This window comes from Haemaphysalis longicornis, unplaced genomic scaffold, assembly GCF_048455015.1.
Source record: "Haemaphysalis longicornis isolate Haplotype H1 unplaced genomic scaffold, Haemaphysalis longicornis Haplotype H1 scaffold_2, whole genome shotgun sequence".
In the NCBI taxonomy this organism is placed as follows: Eukaryota; Metazoa; Arthropoda; class Arachnida; order Ixodida; family Ixodidae; genus Haemaphysalis; species Haemaphysalis longicornis.
This window is the reverse complement of record NW_027526295.1, coordinates 100,789,572-100,814,836: the sequence shown is the minus strand read 5'-3', so window position 1 is coordinate 100,814,836 and position 25,265 is coordinate 100,789,572. Positions and strand designations below refer to the sequence as shown.

Here is a 25,265-nt window from a genome sequence, read left to right as displayed (position 1 = left end):
GAAATAAAAACTTTATATCCCCGATTATCAAATATAAACAAGCCCACAGCAGGCCCACGTACCTGTACGTTCCCACAAGCTGATCGGCGTATTCGCCAAGGTGAAATATCTCCAGAAGAGCCTGGAGGTACTGGGGCGTTATGGCGACGCCTTTAAGGCGGCCGAATAGCACCAGCGTCTCCGTGCCAGTCATCATTTCCAGCAGCCCATCCGTCTCCGGACAATAGCCGATGTTGCGGCAAAACTGCAGAGGTTATAAACGCATGAATATGGTACTTTTGTGCGTGTTGGCTGCAGTTATTCAATTTCGGGTGCAGGAGTTACAACAAACTCGCTTCTTAGAACTCTTACTCTACATTTGCCTACAACTGCGTGGTAAAATATGGAAGAAACTGCATTTATACCTATAGGGAGCTTGCGACAACTAAAGAGGGCGCGCTTCACGTTCACGACTACCCGTGTGAGACGTGCATCCACGACAGTGGGATTACCGGCAAGAAGAAAAGCAAGCTCGGACGAGAAATAGGAGAAGACACGTCAACAGACGAAGCTGGCAATGATGGCGTCACTTTGCAGGCCCCGTGGCCTTGTCGATGATTGAAAAAGAGTTTCTGCGGAACAAGCTTTGCTTACCATGTCAATGACCTTACGGCCCCTACACACACACACACACACACGCACGCACACACACACACACACACACGCACACACACACACACACACGCACACACACACACACACACACACACACACACACACACACACACACACACACACACACACACACACACACACACACACACAGAGACACACACACACACACACACGCGCACACACACACACACGCGCACACACACATACACACACATACACACACACACACGCACACACACACACACACGCACACACACACACACACACACACACACACACACACACACACACACACACACACACACACGCACGCACGCACGCACGCACGCGCACGCACGCACGCACACACACACACATATATATAAGAAAACTTCGAACCAGGTAGCGACTATGGTTGTTGCCAACGTTTCAGCAAGAGACTTGCCCTGGCGAAGGCAAGTCTCTTGCTGCATTGGCAACAAAAGTGATCACTACCTTGTTCGAAGTTTTCTTGTGTTCCCTACCATCTTGCCTGTGTCAGTGCTCCTTATATATATATATATATATATATATATATATATATATATATATATATATATATATATATATATATATATATATATATATATATATATATAAAGGGAGCAGTTGAACTTTTGAAGATGGTAGAGAACACAAGAAAAAAAAAACTTTCAACAAGGTAAAAGCAAGATTGTTGCCAACATTTCAGCAAAGAGACTTGCTTTCGTCAGGGCAATCTCTCGCCTGGCTGGCACGCTTTATATAGGGGTAGGTCTCCAGGTGCGAGGGGAGAAGGAAAGAAGGAAGTGAAATTGAGAAAGCGGATTGGTTTGGGAGTATGTCGGGGGAGATATTGAGGGGCAAAGAAGGTTATATAGTTTGAGCTAGCGTCACTAAATAAGCTACGCTTAAGAGTACCGCCACTTCGGGCACCCGGAGGCGTCTGGGGGCCATTTTGTTTCTGGTTTGCAGTGTTGCCATCTTTCCGAACGAAACCGCCGCCGGTTGTGACGGGCAGAGTGCGACGGGCCGCTCTATCGCCCTCGCAGCCGAGAGAGAGAGAGAGGAGAGGCACCCAAAAACAAAATGGCTGCGCCCATATGTAAACAAACATCACGTGGTGCCGACCGACCAATGGAAATTCCCGCTGCACATAACAATGATAGAAAAGAGTGCCGATACTCTAAAATACTTTATTTAGTGACGCTAGTTTGAGCCGCGAAGTAGGTCACAGGGAAGTCAGCCGGGGGTTGATATTCGGTGAATTTTTGGAGAGAAAGGATGAGAGGGTGTTTGTTGACCCGCCGCGGGGCATACGGAAAGGTTCTCAGAACCGCCGGAAGCTGACCAGGCGGTGAGAGTGGGGTCCTTATCAGAAACTATCTGCAAGCCTCATTTCAAAAGAAAAGGAGAGAAGGGGGAAATAGGTCAAGGAAAAAGAAAAAAAAAACAGGGAGGGAAACCACACAAACCCACACACAAAAGAAAAAGCAATGACCCGGCAACTGAAATGGCACGTGTCACCCACGGTAACATTCCAGGAACAGGCCGGTCCTGAAACTCAAAAACGAAAAGAGAAAGTTAGAGTGACGTACGGGGCACAAGACCACGCAGAGTAAAAAAAAAAAAAGAGAGAAATAAAATAAATAAAACGGAATTCCAAAAGCAAAGGTTGGAGGGATGCGTCCGAGTATTAAGCTAGAAGCTAAGGAATGACAAAAAAAAAGAAATTAGGTGACCAGATAAAGACCAGAGGGAGGGGTAATAGTCTTTGGATAAGGTATATGCAAGACAGTGCCTATTTCTGTATTCCCGTTGAATATCGCAAGGATTCCAAGTTGCCCCTAGACGCATTAATTCCAGTAGGTTCCATGGAATTGAATTTGTGAATTAAATAGGATTCTCGGTATTTCCTGTCCCTAGGAGACCTTAAGTTTGACTGAAGTATATACAACTTAAGGTCATCAAAATTGTGGCCTGGTTGGTTGAAATTCTGCGCTACAGCTACGGAGGATTTGCTAAGAGTATCTGCCCGGTCACCATTAAGACGTAGGCTCATAGGTTGACTCGTTACGCCTATATACTGTTTGTGGCACATTGAGCATTCCAACATATACACAATGTTGGATGAAGTGCACGTAAAACTTGAATTAATCTTGTGGACTTAATTACTGGCTGTGCTTTTTACAATGCAGTCGGTCTGCAGGTGCCTGCAAGTCTTGCATCTACGGCGGGAGCACCTGGCTATGACTGGTTGCTTTGAAGGTCCTGTCTCCACCCTACAGACCCCGTACAGGGTGGAGACACGTATACGCTGGTGCCGCCATTTTGGGTCAGTCGCTCGCCGCCGAAGGAAGTCATTGTATCAAAACCCCGCTAAAATTATCGCCGCAACGCGGTTTACTGGCGAAGTTTAAATCATATTATTTGTTTCTCGTTGCTAGGTCTCGTGAATCATATCATCTGTTTCGCATTGCTGGGTCTCGTGGGATACGAAAAGAACAAAACGTTGAGCACGTTGACCCAATTGCGGCGGCACGGGACCATTCAAAGGGTGTCTCCACCCCGTTACGGCGGCGCTGGCAACGAGGTACCCTACGGCGGTTCGCGCGTTTGTTTACGTTACTGCCCCTAGATGTCGCAACCATACCATGGCAAGCCGTATTTAAACCTGGCTTGTTTATGTTCGGGGAGAAAATAAGCATCTCGTGAAACATAGTGCTCACTCGACAAATATGGTAACGTAAGACACCGTTGCTTGCGTCCAACGGCCAGTGTCGTCTGAGGCAACCCCAAAGCCCACAGTGCTGTGCAGCTAAACCAAGCATAGTGCGCGTAGTACCAATAGCAGTACGCATCAGCACTTCTATGTTTACTGTGCTTTCATAACTTCCACTGTTTGTGCCACCATTCTTATTGCTTTTAAAAGAATGTGCCCTAAATTTAAGCACAAATAGCTCGTTGTGCAAGCTTATAAGCTCAGCTTAATTTGCGTTTGCTTTTGCCGGCCTCCGCCAACCGCAGAGCAGGCTTGTATGACATCATAGGTTCTGTTGCGGAAATGAGCGAGAGGGTCGCATGGTCACTCCCTTTTCCTAATTGTGTAGCTTATTTGAGCGAATTTTACGTTAAAACTGGTGTCAGTATGATTCTGATTCTAACGAGGCCGTCTTTTGAATGAACCAAACTTGTGTTTTGTCTTCATGGCTCCTTTAAAGGGACACTAAAGACAAAATACAAGTGGCCCTAGATCGATTAATTAGCTCACCTAGAACACAAATATCGCACTCTTAGGCGTAGCTTTTACAAATAAGCTAGAAAATATCGAAAACGTGAACAATAGGTGTCGCCATTACTGGCCATACAGCGTGTTAAAATCATGGGACGAAAGTTTATCAATGCGCATTTACAAGTTTTAAAAACTTCACTTGAAGTTTGTGCTGTAGTGTTTGAACGTCGAAGAATGAAAACAAAGCTAGAAACAACATCAGGCGAGCACAGCTGATAGGTCGCGCCGCAGCCGGAAACGTCAAGTTCGTTTTGGTTTTGGTGCTATACTCGGCCAGAACATTGCTCAACCCTTGCTTAGTAGAGTGGGCATAGCCACATTTATTATGGCCCTCGTAGTCCTAATAATGTAGGAGTATGGTTATTTTGTAAAAGGTGAGTATTTTCAAGTAGACGCAACCCCCGGAGTGCGCAGCGTCTTACGTAACTGCCTCTGAATGGCGCTACGGGTCCACGCTTGGAGTGGTTCCTCTATGCGAGTAGGCGGGCGGGAGCGAGCTGCGCACGAGCCGTTGATTAGACGTCAACACGCCAACATTCGCGAGCCCTATAAAGAACAATATGCTTTTCTTTCACAAAGCGTACAGTACTGATCATGGTTCCGTGAAGAAACATTCTGCTTAGTGGTCAGGAGCAGCGAAGGACCTCGGAGTTCGGAAAAGCACGAAACCACTCGGTACGTGGTTGCGTTGTATTTGGTTGCTTCACACCGCTATACGTCACTGCGGCCAGGCTTGCTTCTAGTTTATCATGACGCAAGTAGCGGTTACAACAGCCGCTGTTTGCTTCATGGAATTGCTGCTAGGGAAATGAGGAAGAGGAATGCATTATTTGGTTAGTGATTTTTCAACAATTGAGGCATCTTTCGTAATTGATTCAATGCTAAAATGGCTATATGAAGGTCAGACTGCCGCTTGAAAGCAAGTTGCTGGTTGAATTCCGTGCCCCTTTTACATACGGCCCTCGTGTACCCCGAAACTTTCATTTGTGAACCCACTATTTTGTATATATGCTCGTACATTATTTGCTCTATAGATAAGATAAAGCGCAACACTTATGTTGATACGTGAGGTTTCTCCTCCAACTTATCATTCACGTGTAGCTCGATCAACTCCTTCCGATAAAAGACAAAGATGTGTGCATACTCTTTCACAGATGACTAATCCTTTTTAAGTAGCCCAGCGATGCTTCTAAAATCAGAGAACGAAAAGAACCATCAGCGCCCTCTGGACGTGCCTTCCAGAAGTAAACGTCGCCATGAGGGCCCGCGCCCAGAAATCACCATCTGGTATGTACTGTTTTTCGCAACTACGACGTGAATGTACCCGTCCACGTCACTGCTCAGCACTCCTCAGCCAGCACATCTATTTATGGCTGCGCAGTATCGTACGTCGAATATGCTGCTTTCTCTTTTTATGAGAGACACTCCCTGTACAAAGCGCTCCCATGCCTCGTGGAAGATGCCGTTTACATATCACATAGGGACTCTACCGAACTAGGGTAGAAGAAGGGCGTGGTGTCTTGCTTCACCTGCTCATGGACCGACCGCACCTGTGAGCGGGCTCAAACGAGGATCAATGTGCCTATGCATTCCCGGTGTGTACCTTACACACGCTGAGACCCCACCCGTAAGTTGCTTTAAATTATCTGGAGTCTTACGGCTGACACGAAGTGTGTCTTACCTTCTGGGTTTCTCGAACGAGTGAGAAGCCACTGATGTAGGCATCACCCTTGTGCGGCAGCAACTCTCCCGCCAGAATGCGGAAGGTGGTCGACTTTCCCACGCCGTCAACGGCCAAGAGACCGAAGCACTCACCAGCGCGGACGGTGAAGCTCAGGCCCTATCAAGAATTAAGGAACGGGTGAAACCCAGTCCATAATTTCTGGACCCTCGACATAACTAAATGGTAATTTTGGTGACATTAAGGACGTTGCCGTATGGTTCCTGGTTATTTCTGCGGTGAATATTTTAAACCTAAAATTTTTGGCAGGCCCGTCTGATCTCATCGTGATTTATAAATGTACATACATACTAGGGATTTAAACGAAAACCGAACATGAACAAAAACCGGAACAGAACCAGTATTTGGGCGGGAACTGAACTCGATACCAATCCGGTATTTTTTTATCACGCTCATTCCAAACCGAAACAAAAGAAAAATCCACGGTTACTGGTCCACGTTGGAACAGTTCCGTGATTGATTGTAGAGAATGCACGCTCAATGCCTTTACAAGCTTTTTTCACGCGACATCAAATTCCTGTTCTTCCAAGCATTTTTATATTCCGACCAATAAACACCATCAACCACTATTCCCGGTCACAACATGGCGAAAGGGATGCGCTTTAGTAAGACAATAGAATATTAGTGCTGGTGGGGGGAAAACGGTGAAAGGCTGAGAAAAAGGTATTTCGCAGCCTGCAGGTGATAGAAGACATCAACTTTGCCCTCCCCATCGCTGCGACTATGCACGAGCAACCAAGGAGCAAAATTAACGGGGAGTGTTCATTCCTTAAATCTGCTCACGTACGCATTTGGAAATTTCATTTCGGCTACTGAAATCACACACTAGTAAGAGCTAATACTGCACAAGTGTGAACTACCACGGTGGTTCAGTGACTAAGCCACCAACTCTTGCCCGCCCCATCCCCCCCCCCCCCCCAAAAAAAAAAAAATCGCGCCCGATCGCCACCCCTTGCCCCAATTTTTTTTGGTGGAGTCGGGAAACGGAAATGTCCGGGTGTCAAGATTTTGCAGTACGGTAAACAGTTCCTGGTGAAGTGAATTATTTTGCCACCCTCTGACATACGGCGCGCCTTATAGCATGGCGATGGCCACGGAGCAGCAAAGCTGCAACATTTTGTGGCAAGTGTGCTTTCAGGAAAAGAAAAAAACCAAGAGCCAGTACCATAGAGTTGCGCCTATTGGTGCTATTAGCCAACCAATAGCCACACCGCCAAAACGTAAATTTTGCTCCAGGCATCCTTTTCTTGGTCTCATCTTTGACACAACCAAACCTGCAAGCACTGCGATAGGAGCGAGCGCCTTGGTGTCTGGTATAACCACTTTTCATGACGTTTATTTGGTGTGAACGAGTTAGTGTTTTTATTAAGGGACCCAAACAGCGGTAATAATATGCAACAGGAAATATACCTTCCGTGTCTTTTTGCAAAGCACTCTATCCCTTGATCGTCCGGGCACCACGCAATTCGTACTTGAAGAAAAGATGTGAACGGGCACCTACGCCTGCTTATGTATACGTTGTTTGGATGCAGAAGCCTGGGGATAATTGTCAACAACTTTTTTGCTGCAATGTCGTATTTGCGTCTATTTCATCGCTATTGTTTCTGTCTTTTGGCGCAAAATGCTTCGACCAGCTTCTTTTTTTGCCACAGCTTGTTTTTGTCTCTTTTTGCGCTTCTGTGTCTTCGTCTTATGGCGCAAACTACGCCAGCAAGCAGACTGAAACACGCCACAGCTTCCCTATGCGCCTGGAGAACTTCTGTTTCACTCACGCACCGCCACATTCAGGTGTAATCCGGCACGCGCTATTATATAGCTTTTACGTTTCTCCCTATGAGTTTTGTAAATTTTGTGAAGCGGGCACATTATACTCAAAGGTCCCGATTCCTGGCCAATCTCCCCATGTGGTTATAATGCAGGAACAAAGAAACAGTTACCACAATTTTTGTTCTACCAAAGGGCACGTGCGGGGATAGCAGACTAGTAGTAGAGAATCGATCTGGTACTGAGAAACCCGGAACCAAATGCCAATAATTCACACATGTGTTTTTTATATTTATGTGCTCTTCAGAGTGGCGACGATTGTCTTGGCCGGACCACAACTACAACAAAGGTAATTTTTCGCAGAATGCGGCACTGAAGGCTTTCAACTGCAACACCCTTAAAGTTGGACCTATGCCGAGCGCCAGAAAACTATTGATGCATGGTGCTGACATTTTCGGCACACCGCTGCGTGAGCACGTAGTGCGAATATTCTCTCTTACTTTCGGCGCTTTCTTTTGCCCTACTGTGTACGCATTCTTTTCCCTACGGGCCTTCACGACTGCATTTTTCTTTCCTTTCTTGGGACGTTATTTGTGCTATATTGAATCTTGGTGCATTCTTACCACAATATTGAAGCTCGAGATTGTCTTTCTGATATCCCTCAAAAGTCTTACCCAAGGTTCTGATCATATTGTATACAAGATAACTCAAGCCACTCATACCATACCTGGTGAGTTAGGAAGGCAACAGGTGTCAAAAACTGAAACATGTGGTTGTCTCAGATTCCGAAAAATCATCTGGACGCCCGTTCAAGCTAGGGAAGTGTGGCAGTGGGCCTTCACTTTTGATGCTCGTCAACGTGCTATGTATAACAAGAATGATTGGGCAGAAAATAACAGTTCCAGTACCGTGCAGGCGAGACCATCGTTATTGAGAACGAGTGACGCTTGTGATTAGTTTGCACTGTACTATATCCATTATTACTTTAAAATATTGAAGTTTACAAACCTTTTAAAATTATTAGATAACGCCTTCGGTCACTCAATTGTGGGATAAAAGTGGCGTGCGTACGTGAGAAACAATCGTTGTCCGAACGCGTTTGGTTACAGTACAGTGAACTCTAGTTAAGAAGAGCTCGACGGGACCGTGATAATTTGTTCCTCTTACCAGAAGTTTGTCGTATCAAAAGCCCTCCCCCGAAAAAAAGCATCGGTAACACGCCGAGGTGCATGAAAGTATCTTGCTTCAGGACGGTGAAAGAAGTAGACTTGCAATGGCGAAAACAAACAAAAATAAATTTATTGGAATGCGCAGCTTGATGGAAAATTGTCTTCAAGTGCTCTTCCCTGGCTGTATCCAGTCCAACTCCAGTCCAACTCGCTCCCTCAATCGACATGGCAGCCGAGACAGAGAGGGAACTCCTCCCTTTCTCGGTGGTGACGCGGCGTGACTCGCGACGCGAACCTACGCCAGCTCACATGCTCCCGCGGAGAAACGGCATTGGTCAGGAGAACTGGTACGTTCTCGAACAGGAAGTCTCTTCCTCTGCATTATTTTTATATTTTTTATCCTCGTAGTTTTGCGCCTCTCTCCTCCCGAGCAGATCGACCACAAAATTCGCCCTCGCTGTTTGTTCTTTGTTTTGCCACTGGCTCCGCCGGTTGAAGTGTGGGAGAAGTGGTAGCTTTATCTGCGTCTTTTTTTCTTGCTCGCTCCCTTCTTTCATGGCCTAAATTCGCTTCGCGGGGTGGCTTTCTTTTAACTTTCTTTCCCTCTGGTTGCGTAAATGCCCCACCGCACCCCGCCAAGACAGCCATGTTCGCTACCCAGAATCACCAGCAGTGGTGGTCACCCGGAAAGTTGGTCGTTTTAACAGAAGAGCACTAGCAAGGCTGTTCTTAAGCGGATTTTTTGCATTGGGTCGGTGGCAAACGAGACTACTGTTCCCACGTTGTTCGGCATAAGGGAGAATTTGTCTTAACGGAGTTCGTCTCAACAGTACTTCACTGCATACAGTTAGCAGAACCCATGCGGTATTGGTTTTGTCAGAGCAAAAGACCATTAATCGGTACATCCAGAATCCAGGCAACAGTTTGTTAATTGAGGAGACACCTCTTACTCATTGGGTTCCCCACCTCTCAGACGATGGTGGCTGCAGATATGCTGCACACTGGTTCAGCCAATCCGCAGCAACCATCGTCTTAAAGAGTGTGGAGCCCTGAGAATACAAGGTGCGCGCTCAAATAAATCTGCTTAATTCGAGCAGTGCAGTCACTGCTCGAACATGTGTCGTAGCTGTCTTAGCAATGTTTGTCCTAGTCCTGACATGCAAGCTATCGCCTCCCTTGCCAAGAAGTGGTGAAACAAGGGTGGTGTACAACAATTTGGGTTCGTCAGCCGCTTACCTGAAGGACTGGGTGGTATTTGTGCTGTCGGTAGGCTTTGTACAGATGGTCGACCATCAACAAGGTCCGTTGGCTTGAGGGTGGTGACACGCCGGCCACAAGGTCTCCAACAAGCTTTTCCTCCAAAAGCACTTCGGTGTCGCATTTCATCTGAAAACCAATAGCCATAACGTAATAGTATTTAGGCGGCAACTGTGTTCCGAAAAATGAGGTTCTGAAGGCGAACTACCACGGTGTTTGTTTTGTAAGTTCGAACACGAATTGAAGCGATCGTAAAGCAGTAGAAAAATTTATAACACAACCGGCTGTCTATCGCATGATTTTGTGCCGGGTAAAAAAAACGAGTTCCAGTCTACGCTTCGGACTGGACAGCGATGCTATGTATCACTTGCAACGAATGTCCAATGCACTATAACAAGTGATAGACGTAAAACAAGTACATGCGGTTTACCAAAATACAAATGGTATAACTTTTTTATTTCGCTGCCCCTTGTATAGACACTAATGTTGCTCTCCCTAAGTAATTACTCTGCGTGGCCCCCCAATTTACACATAAATGAAATACCAACAGTTATGATTGTGAAGGCGAGAAAAGTGTGAACACCGTGCCTTTGCTGGCCCCTTGAGTGCATTCGCAGTGGGCGATGTCTTCTCAGGAATGCCGTCGTAGTCCTTATTTGGTGGCTGGCTCCGGTACCGTGAGATCCTGGGAAGCATCGACTCGATAATCAAAAGAATGGCGAAGGCCACCACACCCTCGATGGACAGGCTTAAAACTTCGTAGAAGGCCGAGTACGGATGCACGTCGAGAGGACGGATGGCGTACTGGACGGGGATTTCGGCATCCACTTCTGCACAAGAACAAGCCACATGCACATGCTGGCACCCTAATGAATGTAGGTGTCTGCACTACCAGCCTGTGGGGCTCTCTTTAACTTTAATAGTTTGCAATAACCCAATTTCGGCAACTCTCGCTATTATTCTTGGAATAGGCCTAGTGCCACCACTGCCATTGCATGGAATTCCTTACGAATGTTCATTTCAAGTGCGCCTGCCTACTCTGGTAACGCACAAGTTCAGGCAAGTAAATTTATACACGATAGTTTCGTATAGTTAGGCCACGCGCGCCTTCACACTGATTTTTGACAGATATTAAGCTTCGATAGCTTAGGGCAAAAACTGAAGCTTTACCTACAAGTTAGTTTTTATGGTCTTTTCACTACATGAAACGAACGGCAAACTCTTCGGAGGGTACACGAGGAACAGCACACATGCAGTGTGGCCCAGGCCAACAACCATTTTGCTGTGCAAGTTGAGACGAAATCCAGCGATAAGTTAGGAATTGCGCTGTTTTCCTTCCAGCAAAGATGGCATGCCGTTAGCTTTGAAATACGGCAGGGAACATCACGCCACACTGCAGACATGTCCCAACACGTAGGATGTTTATTGTATCAAATAAAAGGAGACCAGAGGCGCGAAGGGAACCACTGCGTTGAATTGCGTCGCCTTTTGCGTCCGATCAGCTCACCCGTAGCTGCTGCCCAAATAATTCCCTTCCTGACATTTTGGCGAAGCTCAGGGCTCCGTCCGTTGAAACACAATACATTTGGATACGGAAAATTGCGAACACAGATAATTGAGATTGATGCGGCCCATGGTTGTTCTATTTAAGAAAAACAAAATGTGACTTCCAACATCAAAAAACAAAACCGCACCTCAAAAGCAAAGAAAGTTCGCCTTCCTGTGAGCAAGCACACGAGTTAGTTCTCTTGCACCACTCACTACACCTGATGTCGGTGTGTTAAACATAGGTTATTATATATTTAGCAAAATAAAATACAATATATGGCGGAACGAGCTGAGAAAAACCTACCAAAGACGAATGGCAATAAAGGACGCACATGGATAAGGTGCTCGACTAGTGAGTTATTACACATAGTGTGCAATACTTTGCGTGGCTTCGGCTGTACAAAGCATGGACGGTGAAAAAAAAAGCACGCCACATACATGAAGGCGCGAACTAATCACCCTTTAGTCTTTTGTGCGTATTGTGGGGCTCCGCAAAACGGACACAAAACGCAGAAATGGCACCAAACGCCGCGCCGCACAGCTGGCGCTGAAATTCACATCGCCCATTGGAAATCGTCCATATAATTAGAAAGGAAGGGCCGGCTTATCTCATTAGACAGGATTGCTTGGGATGACTATCGCAAGAAAGAAGGAAATGAACTCGTGATTTGCTTGGGCAAACGGAGGCAAGGTGTTCGCCAGGAAAGCGGAAGCATCTCCCATCGTCCGGATAGTGTGCAAGAGGGACTAAGAAAAGATTGAATAAACAGATGCTCGTACACGGTTACATCCGACAGTTAGTCTTTTATCAATGACCGCCCCAAAAGATATCAGTTGTCCGAAGGAAAACGGCTATCTAACCTTTTTTCATTGCGATGCACAATCCATGAAAACAAACACGATTTATTGACAGTGCTTTTTGATCAATTTTGTTTCAAGTTCGACGTTGTCATGATAACGGAAACCTGGTATACGAGTGACACAGAAGTGCTGCGCCTTTCGGGCTTCAACACGTTCTTTCTAAATCGGTCCCACCGACGAGGTGGGAGTGTGTTACAGCTCGTGTCTACACAGCTTTCTTGTAGTATAATGAACGAATTTTCGACAGTTACGGCAGATTATGAAGCTTTAACGATGTGGTGTGAAAATGCTATTTTTGTTATTTACCGCCCCCCCCCTCCCCCCCGATGGAAAAATCGAAAATTTTTTCGCATTTTTAGAAGACCTTCTCAATTTTGTTTCGTCGTATGGTTTACAAATAACTATTGGTGGGGACTTTAATATTAACCTATTACAGGCGAGCGCACATTCGCGTGCTCTAGAGCTCCTTCTGGGTTCTTTCGGCTGCATGAACGTGATCAAAGAACCGGCTCGTATTGGCCGTCTTTCCCAAAGTCTTATTAATGTATTTATAACCAGTGATTCAGGTAGCAGTACCATGTCCGGTATGATTGGTGTACATATAGGTGATCATTTACCTATATATATGTTCTCAAAGCACACAGATGTGCTAAGATGTAAGCAATGCCCCGAATCTTTCGCTTTTCACGATATTAATCAGAATAATTTTACTACTTTTCGTCAGAAAATTCACTCTATTTGGTGGAACCCTTTACTTCAGTGCACCACTGCAGATGATGCCTACGATACTTTTCTGGGATCATTGAAAGATGCATATAAAAAGTATTTTCCTCTTAAGATGGTCAAGAAAAATAAGAATATAAGGAAACCATGGATTACAGACGAATGTCTGAAGATGATCCGTAAAAAAGATTTATTGTTCCGTAAGTTTGTAAAAACAAAGAATAGGGACGATTTTGTAGCCTTTAAAAAATACCGAAACTTTGTGACAAAGTTCTTGCGCTATACTAAAAAAACGTACTTCGAACATGTGTTTTCTGAGGCTTCCTCCCGGCGGGATGTCATGTGGCGGGAATTGAATAAACTTTTGCACCCCCTTACCCCACGTAACGAATACTTTGAACTGACAGTAGATAATAAACCTCTCAAAGGTCAGGAACTGGCTACCAAGTTTAATCACTATTTAACCAATCTTGTGCAATGCTCCCACAATGAACACGCTATGAGCTTTTCACTGTGAGAGCTTTCTCCGGTAACGCCTCAGGAAATATGGTCGATTTTCTTGTCACTAAAAAATAGCAAAGCCATAGACATCGATGGGCTTCAGATTCTGCCTATTAAGTTTGTACTGGATCTTCTTGTATCGCCGCTTAGCCATATATTTAGCTTATGCCTTACTACTGGTGTTTTTCCAAAAAAGATGCATCAAGCTAAGGTGACACTGCTGTTTAAATCCGGGGACAAAAACAATTTTTCCAATTATAGACCGGTTTCTGTACTTCCAGTTATTTCAAAAGGGTTAGAAAAAGTAATCGCGAAACGCCTTGTGTCCTTCTGTGACAAACACTCTATTATATCATCAAAACAGTTCGGCTTTCGTAAACATATATCAACGGAATTAGCTTTACTAACGCAAAAAGAATTAATATTCCAGGGATTTGAAGAAAAGAAGGTAACATTAGGTATATTTATAGACTTTTCCAAAGCATTTGATAGAATTAGTCATTTAACATTGCTTGAAAAATTACAACATTATGGATTCCGGGGGCGTCCTTTTACTCTTTTGCAATCGTATTTAAGTAACCGGCAACAGGTCGTGGCAATAAAGGACCACCACTCTGCTTCACAAGAAGTAAGGGCTAGAGTTCCGCAAGGCAGTCTTCTAGGGCCAATTCTGTTCAATATTTATATCAATGATATCGTAGAAATCACTGAAATTGCACAATTTATTATTTACGCAGATGATACCAGCATTTTCTTTCAATCGTGTGATACTACTCAGCTTTCGCATTTAGCAAATATAACCCTCCAAAAGCTTCACAAATGGACTAAAGCGAACTCGTTAGAAATAAATACCAAGAAAACTAAAGCAGTGTTATTTCCACCAGCTCAAAGATCTGTTGACAGAAACCTTGGTTTGTATATCGGATCTGAAAAGATTTGTATCGTTAGTGAAATAAAAAAATTAGGCGTTGTTTTTAATGAGCATTTAAAATGGGATGCTCATGTCGATCACGTCTGCACTAATTTATCTCGAGCGTGTGGGGTGCTTTGTAGGTTACGGCATGTGGTTCCATCAAATATTAAACTTATTCTTTATCATGCTATATTCACAGCTCACATCAACTACTGCAGCCTCGTATGGTTAACCACTTCCGCAAAAAATATTAACAAGCTGCATTTATTTCAGAAAAAGGCCATTCGACATATCGCAACTGTACCGTATGACTCACACACTAACGAACTGTTTCTTCAGTATAATCTGCTTCCTGTCCAATGTATCTACAACTTTAATCTTCTAACACACTATAAAATTAGCTTGCAACACAACGGTGAAGCTTATCTAAGTCTATGTAGTTTAAGAAAACCTTTGGACGTACCGTACGAAATAAGGGGAAGGAGCTCATGGTTCGCGCCCTTTTCGAGAACGAATTATGGCGATGATAGGTTGCAATTCCGAATTGCCCGCCTTTTAAATAACCTAGCCGAAAGTGGCATAGCTGTAAATACAATTTGTAAGCGAGATTTAAAGAAACGTTTACTGCTGAACATAGAACATTTTAACTGAAAATATATCAAGCGTTGTCTCTCGTGGTGACCTGGGTTTGGCCAAAATTACTTTTAGTACTTTTCAATGGTTTTAGTGGCAGTGCCTTCATTCCCTGCACACTGGACCATCTAAAAAATACCGTACACTGCTTTTGTCAATATTGTGTGTATTTATGTGGATACTTGTAGTGGATACATGCAGTGCAGATAATGATGAGTGTATACATACCTGTATATAACATGGACTTTTCTTCAAGTTTAGTCTTTTTCTTTGTTTGTGTGTACACAGGTTCCGTACATATCCAGTATTTCTCTTTTTATGTACCTGTGTACCCCATTTTGTTATGTAACCTTTATATGTATGTATGTATGTATCTATGAGTGTCTATATGCGTGTATGTATATTGTCACGTAGCCAAGGACGAAGCAGTTGTTTGGAAAAGAAACAAGTTTATTGGAGCGAACTTGTGCTCCCCTAACAACTGAAAAGAATACAGAGGCGGCGAAGCAGTGGTCAACAAAGTGACGTACGTGCGTCGGCGAGCGTCGCAGAATCGAATGCCCCGGCGTCCGCACTGCAGGCTTTTTATCTTTCGGCGCGCGTGGTTCTCGAAACGTCGATTCGCATCGAGAACATAGTAGATCCAAGAAGATTATTCTGGGCTGTTCACGTAAGATCGGAATGCTCTCCCTATCACAACAGATAACACATGCGGCTCAGAAAGAAAGAATGGAACACGCGCTTCCCTTGGCGCAGAGATAACGCAGACCGGCGCAACCGGGCGGTAAAAGCAAAACACAAATAAACAAACCCAATGTATGGTTCGCGGCATTACCCCCCCTCTAAGAGTGCATCGACCCGATGCTAACATAAGCGACAGTCCGAACCAATGAAAATAAAAGTTTGTCATCGTCCGTAGAAAGGTTTTAGGCGAACCACGTGGACGACTTCAGGCCGCCTGCGTTGTCGTGATGTGCCGGAGTCACCATCAGGGATCACTTCGTAGGTAAGTTGGCCAACACGTCGTAGAATCTGGTACGGTCCGAAATAGCGTCGCAGGAGCTTCTCACTGAGTCCGCGTCGTCGGATGGGAGTCCAAACCCACACACGATCCCCTGGTTGGTACTCGGCGTCTCGGCGTCGGAGGTTGTAGCGGCCCGCATCCACCAGCTGCTGGTCCGTTATACGAACTCGAGCGAGCTGGCGGGCCTCCTCCGCACGTTGAACATATTCGTGGACGTCGGCGTTGAGATCGTCGTCTTCTACGTGCGGGAGCATGGCGTCGAGCATCGTAGTCGGCCTTCTACCGTAGACAAGCTCGAACGGCGTCAGCTGCGTCGTCTCCTGGATAGCCGTGTTGTACGCAAACGTGACATACGGGAGCACTTCGTCCCAAGTCTTATGTTCAACGTCAACGTACATTGACAGCATATCTGCGATTGTCTTGTTCAGACGTTCTGTTAGTCCGTTCGTTTGGGGGTGGTACGCCGTCGTTCTTCGGTGATCCGTGTTGCTGTAGCGTAATACTCCTTGCATCAGCTCCGCAGTAAATGCCGTTCCGCGGTCGGTGATTAGGACTTCCGGGGCTCCATGTCGCAGCACAACTTGGCTTATAAAGAACTTCGCCACTTCTTGTGCAGTCCCCCTCGGAAGAGCGGCGGTCTCTGCGTAGCGCGTCATGTAGTCTGTCGCTACGACAATCCACTTGTTCTGTGATCGTGACGTAGGGAACGGGCCTAAAAGGTCCATTCCAATCTGTTGAAATGGTCTCCATGGGACGGCGATCGGTTGCAGAAGTCCGGCGGGTCTTGTCGGCGGCGTTTTTCGTCGCTGGCAGTCACGGCAGCTCCGGACGTAGTGGGTGACGTCAGAGGTAAGGCCGGGCCAGTAGTACCTCGCCTTGATTTTTCCAATAGTGCGGGCTGTGCCGAGATGTCCGGAAGACGGGTCGTCGTGGCACGCTTCCAAAATTTCGTCACGAAGGTCCGCGGGGATGACGAGAAGGTAATTCGCTCTTGTTCCGGGGCTGAAATTCTTCTTCACGAGGACGGAGTTTCTCAGGCTGAATGCTGGTAAGCTGCGCTTGAAGGCCCTAGGAACGGCAACGTTGCATCCCTCGAGGTACTCGATTATGACGCGTAAGTCGGGGTCGGCACGCTGCTGGGCGGCTAGGTCGCTCTCCGTCACGATCCCGAAGAACGCGCTGTCTTCATCAGAGTCTTGTGGTGGTGGGTCGACGGGGGCGCGGGACAGGCAGTCGGCGTCGGAGTGTTTCCTGCCGGATTTATAAACGACTGTAACGTCGAACTCCTGCAGGCGCAAGCTCCACCGCCCAAGACGGCCAGAGGGGTCCTTCAAATTGGCGAGCCAACACAGCGCATGGTGGTCTGTTACAACCTTGAATGGCCTTCCATACACGTATGGGCGAAATTTTGAAATCGCCCATATAATAGCCAGGCACTCTTTCTCAGAGGCAGAATAGTTTTTCTCCTCCTTCGACAGACCACGGCTGGCATAGGCGATTACCCTTTCGCAGCCGCTTTGCTTTTGGACAAGGACGGCACCCAAGCCTATATCACTGGCGTCCGTGTGCATTTCCGTTTCGGCATTTTCGTCGAAATGAGCGAGCACGGGCGGGCTTTGCAGGCGTTTTTGCAGCTCGCAGAATGCTTTTTCTTGGTCGTTTTCCCAGCTGAAAGGGGTGCAGTCTTTCGTCAAGCGCGTGAGTGGCTCTGCAATGCGTGCGAAGTTTGCGACGAAGCGCCGGTAGTATGCGCACAGCCCGAGAAATCTTCGCACGCCCTTCTTGTCTTTCGGCCTAGGGAAGTTCGCGATAGCTGAAGTTTTTGCCGGGTCAGGTAGGACTCCCGCGGCGTTGACGACGTGGCCCAAGAACTTGAGTTCCTCGTATGCAAAACGGCACTTTTCAGGCTTCAGCGTCAACCCCGACGTACGAATGGCCTCGAGTACAGACTCCAACCTTGCAAGGTGTTCGTCGAAAGTCCGGGCGAATACCACTACGTCGTCGAGGTATACGAGGCAGGTGTGCCACTTAAGGCCAGCTAGCACAGTGTCCATGACTCTTTGAAACGTCGCTGGTGCGATGCACAGCCCAAACGGCATCACCTTGAACTCGTATAGGCCGTCTGGGGTTATAAATGCAGTCTTCTCTCGGTCTCTCTCGTCCACTTCAATTTGCCAGTAGCCGGTCTTCAGGTCCATCGATGAAAAGTACTTCGCGTGGCAGAGGTGGTCGAGGGCGTCGTCAATTCGGGGGAGGGGGTACACGTCCTTTTTTGTGATTTTGTTCAGTCGCCGGTAGTCAACACAAAACCTTAATGTGCCGTCTTTTTTCTTTACGAGTACGACGGGCGCAGCCCAGGGGCTTTTCGATGGCTGTATAATGTCGTCGCTGAGCATGTCGTCGACTTGAGTCCGGATGGCTTCCCGTTCGTGTGAAGAGACGCGGTACGGTGACTGTCGGGTAGGTCGGGCTCCATCTTCGGTTATTATTCGGTGCTTCGCTAGAGGGGTCTGACGTAGTTTTGTGCTCGACGAAAAACATTCGCTATAGCGACGTAGCAAAGCCAATAATTTGTTCCGTTGTTCTTGTGCTAGCGCCGGATTCACGTCGAAGGGCTGCGGGAGCTTGAATGTTTCTACGGGTGTGCGTTCAAAGTCGGCGACTGCGATCACATCACTTGCTTCTTGTGTTTCTTCGAGGAACGCAATTGCAGCTCCCTTATTTAAATGCTGGTACTCTTCGGTGAAATTAGTGACCAAAACGTGAGATTGGCGTTGCTTAAAGTGCGCAATGCCTCTTGCGACGGAGACACCGCGGTCGAGAAGCAACCTTCGATCACTCTCTACGATAGCGTCGATGTCAGAAGCAGCATCCTCACAGTAGACGGCGATTATCAAGCTTGCGCGGGGTGGCAGGGTGATGTGATCGTCGGCGATCCTGACAGCAGCACGGTGATCGGGGTTCGGCTGCGGCGTCGTGGAGTGATTGGAGGAAAATGTTATCGACTTGGTCTGCAGATCAATTATTGCGCCGTTGTCCGTCAAAAAGTCCATTCCGAGAATCACGTCGCGGGAGCAGTTAGGCAGAACGACGAACGCCGCAGGGTACGTTGTGCCGTCTATGGTGACGCGCGATGTGCACGTTCCACTTGGCGTCACGAGGTGGCCTCCTGCTGTGCGTATGTGCGGACCGTCCCATCTGGTCATAACTTTCTTCAGTTTAGACGCAAATGGTCCGCTCATTACCGAATAGTCAGCTCCCGTGTCTACGAGGGCGACTACGTCAAAGCCGTCGATGGACACCTTGACGTCAGATGCAGTCGTCCTCGAGTTCCGGGTTCGTCGGGGCGTCGTATCTCTGCTTGTACGTGTTGATGGTCGGGCACTGTGCATCGTCGTTGTCGTCGTCTTCTCAACGGACGTCTCGGTCAGGTCGGGTACGCGTCGCGCCGTGTAGCTGTCGTCGTGTTCGGGAGTCTCGTCAGGGTTAGGTCGGGTCGTCGGGATGAGGGCATGTCGTGAATCACTGTCTTCAGCGCGTCCTTGCGTCGTTGGAGGGTTTCTAGCTTTTCGCCGTAGAGCAACTTCACCTCCAGAAGTTGCCGCCTTTAGTTTCCCCCGCGTGGGCTGGGGGACCTTCCACGGGCGAAGTCAGCGTTGCTACGGCGGTTCGGCGATTGGTAGGGGTAGGGCGACGGCGAACGGTTGAAACGCGCTGGGCCACGGCTGGTTTCAGATAGATACTCGTCGATCTCACGTGGTCGTTGGCCAGGGAGAGGGCGAGGTGCGTCGACGGAGAAACCACGCAGTCCGAGTCTTTTGTATGGGCAGCGACGGTAAATGTGGTCGGCCTCTCCGCAGTGGTAGCACAGAGGACGGTTATCGGGAGTTCGCCATACGTCCGTCTTCCTCGGCGTCTGGTTTCGGGCTACCGGGGGTCGGGCGGGTGACAGTGGGCGGCGGTACGGCGGGGCCTCTTGACGGCGTGTTGGAGCAGGGCGGGGTCGACGAACAGCCGCGGAGTATGTCATAGCTTGTGGCTCTCGGGGTACCTCGGATGGCGTAGAAGTTCCCAACGCTTGTTGTACTTCTTCTCTAATCACGTCGGTGAGGGAAGCGACTTGGGGCTGCGGCGGCGTTGGGAGAAGTTTCCGCAGCTCCTCTCTCACTATTTCGCGGATAGTCTCGCGTAGGCTGTCGGCCGGGATCCGCGTGCTGCCAAAGTCGTTCGCATTGGCCGCGCCAACAAAGTTGCGGTCATACTGCTTAGCACGCATTTCAAGGGCTTTCTCAATGGTGCTGGCTTCGGTCACGAATTCGGCGACGGTTTTGGGCGGATTTCGGACAAGTCCAGCAAACAGTTCCTCCTTCACTCCGCGCATTAAGAAGCGCAACTTCTTTTCTTCCGTCATTTCGGGGTCCGCGCGGCGAAATAGCTGCTTCATCTCCTCAACGAAGATCACGACGCCTTCGTTGGGGTGTTGCGTGCGCGTTTCCAACAAAAGGGCGGCTCTTTCTTTCCGCACGACGGTAGTGAAGGTCTTAGTGAACTCGCTTTTGAACTGAGCCCAGTTTGTCAAGGAGCTCTCGTGGTTCTCGAACCAAGTGCGAGCCGAATCTTCCAAGTAAAAGAAAACGTGCCGGAACGTTTCTGCGTCGTCCCACCTGTTGAATTTCCGGACGCGCTCCAGTTTCTCCAACCATTCTTCTGGGTCTTCTGCGGGGGCTCCTCGGAATGATGGCGGTTCCCGTGGCTGCTGCAGAACGACAGGAGGGTTGGCTTGGTTGAGCATGGTGCTGGTTGCGACGTTTTTCTTCTTTGTCTTCTCCGGTAGTAGACCGAACTCGGGTGGTAAATCTTGCACGCGGAGGCTGGCTCTTGTTGGACTGGCTTGGCGGCTTCCAGAGGTTGTAGTGGGCATGAAGGGTGCGTACCCAGCACCTCCACCAGATGTCACGTAGCCAAGGACGAAGCAGTTGTTTGGAAAAGAAACAAGTTTATTGGAGCGAACTTGTGCTCCCCTAACAACTGAAAAGAATACAGAGGCGGCGAAGCAGTGGTCAACAAAGTGACGTACGTGCGTCGGCGAGCGTCGCAGAATCGAATGCCCCGGCGTCCGCACTGCAGGCTTTTTATCTTTCGGCGCGCGTGGTTCTCGAAACGTCGATTCGCATCGAGAACATAGTAGATCCAAGAAGATTATTCTGGGCTGTTCACGTAAGATCGGAATGCTCTCCCTATCACAACAGATAACACATGCGGCACAGAAAGAAAGAATGGAACACGCGCTTCCCTTGGCGCAGAGATAACGCAGACCGGCGCAGCCGGGCGGTAAAAGCAAAACACAAATAAACAAACCCAATGTATGGTTCGCGGCAATATCATTTATTAAGTTTCTTTTACAATATGTGCGCTATAGTGTGTTTTAATGCTTTCCTTTATGTTTGTATGTACTAGCGACATGTTCAGGCGAGATTTATTTCTTTAGGACTATTTCCTGTGTTTTATGCTGTATTCGGGTGGTCGTTTTAGAGCGCTCTAGAGCACTCCGAAAAGCGACTCCGTGTTCGGGTGGTCGAAATCGAGCGCTCGACGTATGTTCGGTTGGTCGTCTCAGAGCGTCGTACTCCACTCCGAGCACCTCCGACTGCTCTGACTCCGAAGTTGGAGTGCCGCCGAAATCCGGAGGCGATTGGGACACGTGACCCCGGCCGCCGCGGCTCGCCTCTGGCTCGCCCCGCGCCGCTCGCCTGCCCAGTCGGTGGCGTTCGCTGAATCCTCCCTTTCTGTGCTGAGGCCTCGACAGCGGTTAGTTGTGGGAGTGTTTCCACGATTTTGCTTCTCGTGCTATTCTCCGCATCATGTCGAAACGGAGACGCCTGTTGAGTGTAGGGGAGCCGTCTCCGCTACTTCTGCAGCTCGAAATCGACGCCGAGGAGGACAGCAGCTCAGACGACGACGGCTCGCACGTTTACGCTGCGAAGTTCGCCGAACTGTTCACCGAACCACTTTCAGTGTTCAAAGTGCAGGAATACGTTCGCAAGGTTGTGCACACCTATTCTTACCTTCAATCATTGCGAATAACAGGCGCTCGGCTGATGTCGGGGAACTTTGGCTTGGAGCTAACGCGTCCGATACGGAGGCCGCCATTTGTTGAATTTGTTGAACTTGGCCAACGTTGCCTTTTTTTGGCCGCGCCGCGGCGCCACGGTCGCGTGCTACTCCAAGATCGGGTACGCGTTCGGTTGGAGAGCGGTGACTCTTGCTCGGATTGGGGGAAGCGGCGCATCGGCGTACTCCGAGTCGGAGTATCAGAGCGACCACCCGAATACAGCATTAAACTCCTGTTTCTACTCTGCCACGCCAACCGTAAGGGGCAAACACCTCGTCTAGCTGCAGTTTTGCAGCTTTTTGTGTTTGTCCTCGCATTTCTATGTACGAAATGCTCAATAAAGTTGAAGAAGTTGAAGTTGAATACTTTTGTGGTTCAACGCGAGAACGACAGCGAGAATACGTATGCGTGTGTTGCATCTGGACCAAGTTATGAACAAGAAAAGTGCCACCTTCGGATTGGGCTGCTCCTTTTACAGCTCACCAACAGACTCCGAAGAGGATGGCAGCACTACTCCAAACACTGCAATGATGAGGAATGGTGGTTTGACTGTCCAACCTGTACATAGTTGGAGCCGATATAAATCAGAGTGAACACGAATTTGCCAGGGTGATTCATACGACTTCCACTCTCCTTTCTCCAGAACTCCAGCGTGCTGATGCTTCAGACTTATGGAATTTTTACGTTCAGTTATTTCGACAATAAAGCCAAAACAGCTCGAAGAATCAACCGCCAGGGCTTCCTCCATATGAAAACAACTTTCTTCGAAAACCCGAAGAAATGTTTAATAAGGCCTACACCAAAGTGGTATATAACCAGACCCAGTGTAGCCAACATGCTATGATGATGCCTGTACTCTAACACTGGCACCTACGTGCTCTTCGTGTTGTTGGGATGCACTTTACGTTAATCAATCTAATCTGGCTTGGTCGTACCTTTGAAACGAGAAGAAAAACCCAGCATGTTAAATGGCTGCCTCCCTGTGACAGGCACGCCCGCATAAAGATGTATACCATGTTGTTACCCATCCTTCCTCGGACCACAACACCAATGCACTCCAAAAGGCAGGTCCAGAAAAAGCAGAGTTGTGCGCTCCGGGCTATTACTTTCGGACTGCACACAAAAATCAAGGCACCCATGAACTGCTTATATTCCCGCAGTGAAGTTCAGATAAATAACTTGCTCGTTCTTCCCCTTCCCAGGAACATACTGCTCCTCACACTGCTGCGTTTTAATAAATCCGATTCATTCATTCATTCATTCGCGACGACACTTACGCTGGCAGCACTGCCACAACGACAGCTGGTGTCGGGCGACCTTGTTGCGGCAGCGGCTGCGTAGCTCGGTGCCCCCAATCGCGCAGATGCGGTTCTCATGGGCAAGTTGGATGATTTTTGTCATGCCTCGCGAGTACGACGTCGAAGGGACGATCCAAGACACCCTGAGTGCCATTTTAATTATTGGCACCCACCAGGTACTGTTCCCATGGTCGGTGTAGTGGTCCATGAACACCTCTCCAAGGCAGCCTGCAGAGGCTGTCAAAGGTAATGGGTCCAAAGGTGCCGTTAGAAGGTTGCGGCGAGTTTAAATGCCCCGCCCACAGGTCACGTGCAACGTGTTTTCCACAACACTTTCCAAACACAGTGTTCAGCACGGATGTAGAGAATGTAAGCTTAATCGGTAGTATTCCTTTTGACTTTAACGAATAGAAAGAAAGCAAGCAGCAACCCAAGTAGCAGCGTTCTAATCGCGATACTATTTGTAATCAGAGTGAAATGAAAAGCACATGCGTGCATAAGAATTTTATAAATATTAACAGGTCACGAGGACAAAATTCTAACGCGCTTTATATCTATCAGCCCTGCATATTAAACGTGACAGTTTTAACTCAAATGGCATTTAGGTATGCAAGGTCACTGCGCCGTGAAGGGAAACCAGTGTGGACTTTGTGGTTGAGGCCGGTGAAAGCAACCGCAAAAAAGCTCTATTCCAGCGAAAAAAAAAAACTCATTGTAGTTTAAACTTAAAAACTGCCTTTACCTAAAAAATGGTACGACATAAAAACGTACGCGGAACCAACAACAATCTGGTAGGATTATAACAAATGGCTATTTGTTGATGCCAGAACTTTTACAATTATCACCACTGCTAAACTGGGCTGAAGTTGAGAAAGCATAGCCCAGTGGTCTCCTTGTCGAGTGCCATCATCCACCACAAAGAAAAAACTCATGACCGCGCTCTGGCAGAGACAACGCTTTAACTAATATTTGATATTTGTAATGGGTAGTGGGAAGGGGCCCACTTTTCGGTTTCTGTCGATACCACTTAGTTGTCTGGCGAATTTGAGTCCAGTATTGGGTCCCACTTTTTCTGTCGCTGCCCGAATTGCGCCGCGATTGACAAGAAAAAGAGGAGAATCGAGTTCCCTGCGTCAATAAAAACATTTCATACTTGATGTTTGACTTCGTAATCACTAATAACTATATTTGGACATTTTTGCTATATCGTTTCGCACAGCTACAGAATGCAGTTCGCTGCTGCAGGTTGCACTCACAAATGGTGAACATTGTGATGGCCAAGAATGAAAAACCACTGCCCGGTTTGCTGAAGAGGAAGGAGCAAATGTACACGACGGGCAAAGCCGCATAGCCAAGGAGGAAATTTAGCATGAAGATCAGCTCTGAAAGAAAAAAAAGCGTTCGCTCAGTAGGAAGCAACAAGTGCTGATAAAATTGCGGGGAAACGCGTCATCACGCAGTAAGCGGCGTGAAACCTCTGCGTTTTGAGCCGTTAGAAAGCATTCTGTTCCAGACAAGCTATGACGGTTGTAAGGCAAAGCCTTTGACACTAAGATCGATGATAGAGCCCGTGCAGCTACAAAGTAAACAAAAAATGTAGGCGCACCATGCAAGGTGTCTCATTGAAATGCTTATTTTTGACTATGACGTGTAAAAGAGCTAACCCTAAACACTATATTTGTTTCCATGCTCTTTGTACAGGCAAAGCATCCTTAACAGTTTGGCCGACCCTACATATCCCTCATCGAGCGATTCCTCAAGGCATTCCTTCATAGCTT

General features: G+C 47.6%; 1 protein-coding gene across 1 annotated transcript in view; it reads right to left on the bottom strand.

Annotated features, from left to right (window-relative positions):
• LOC144168192 (phospholipid-transporting ATPase ABCA3-like) overlaps positions 1 to 24,756 on the bottom strand; it is a 45,560-nt gene extending 20,804 nt beyond the window's left edge. Inside the window, exons 1-6 of the mRNA XM_077697227.1 lie at positions 24,744 to 24,756; positions 23,467 to 23,715; positions 10,463 to 10,704; positions 9,854 to 10,003; positions 5,625 to 5,783; positions 63 to 244 (exon numbers count right to left, since the gene is read on the bottom strand). Coding sequence (XP_077553353.1) covers positions 63 to 244; positions 5,625 to 5,783; positions 9,854 to 10,003; positions 10,463 to 10,704; positions 23,467 to 23,715; positions 24,744 to 24,756 — 995 coding nt within the window. The remainder of the gene's footprint in view (positions 1 to 62; positions 245 to 5,624; positions 5,784 to 9,853; positions 10,004 to 10,462; positions 10,705 to 23,466; positions 23,716 to 24,743) is intronic.
• Between the last annotated feature and the right edge of the window lie 509 nt (positions 24,757 to 25,265).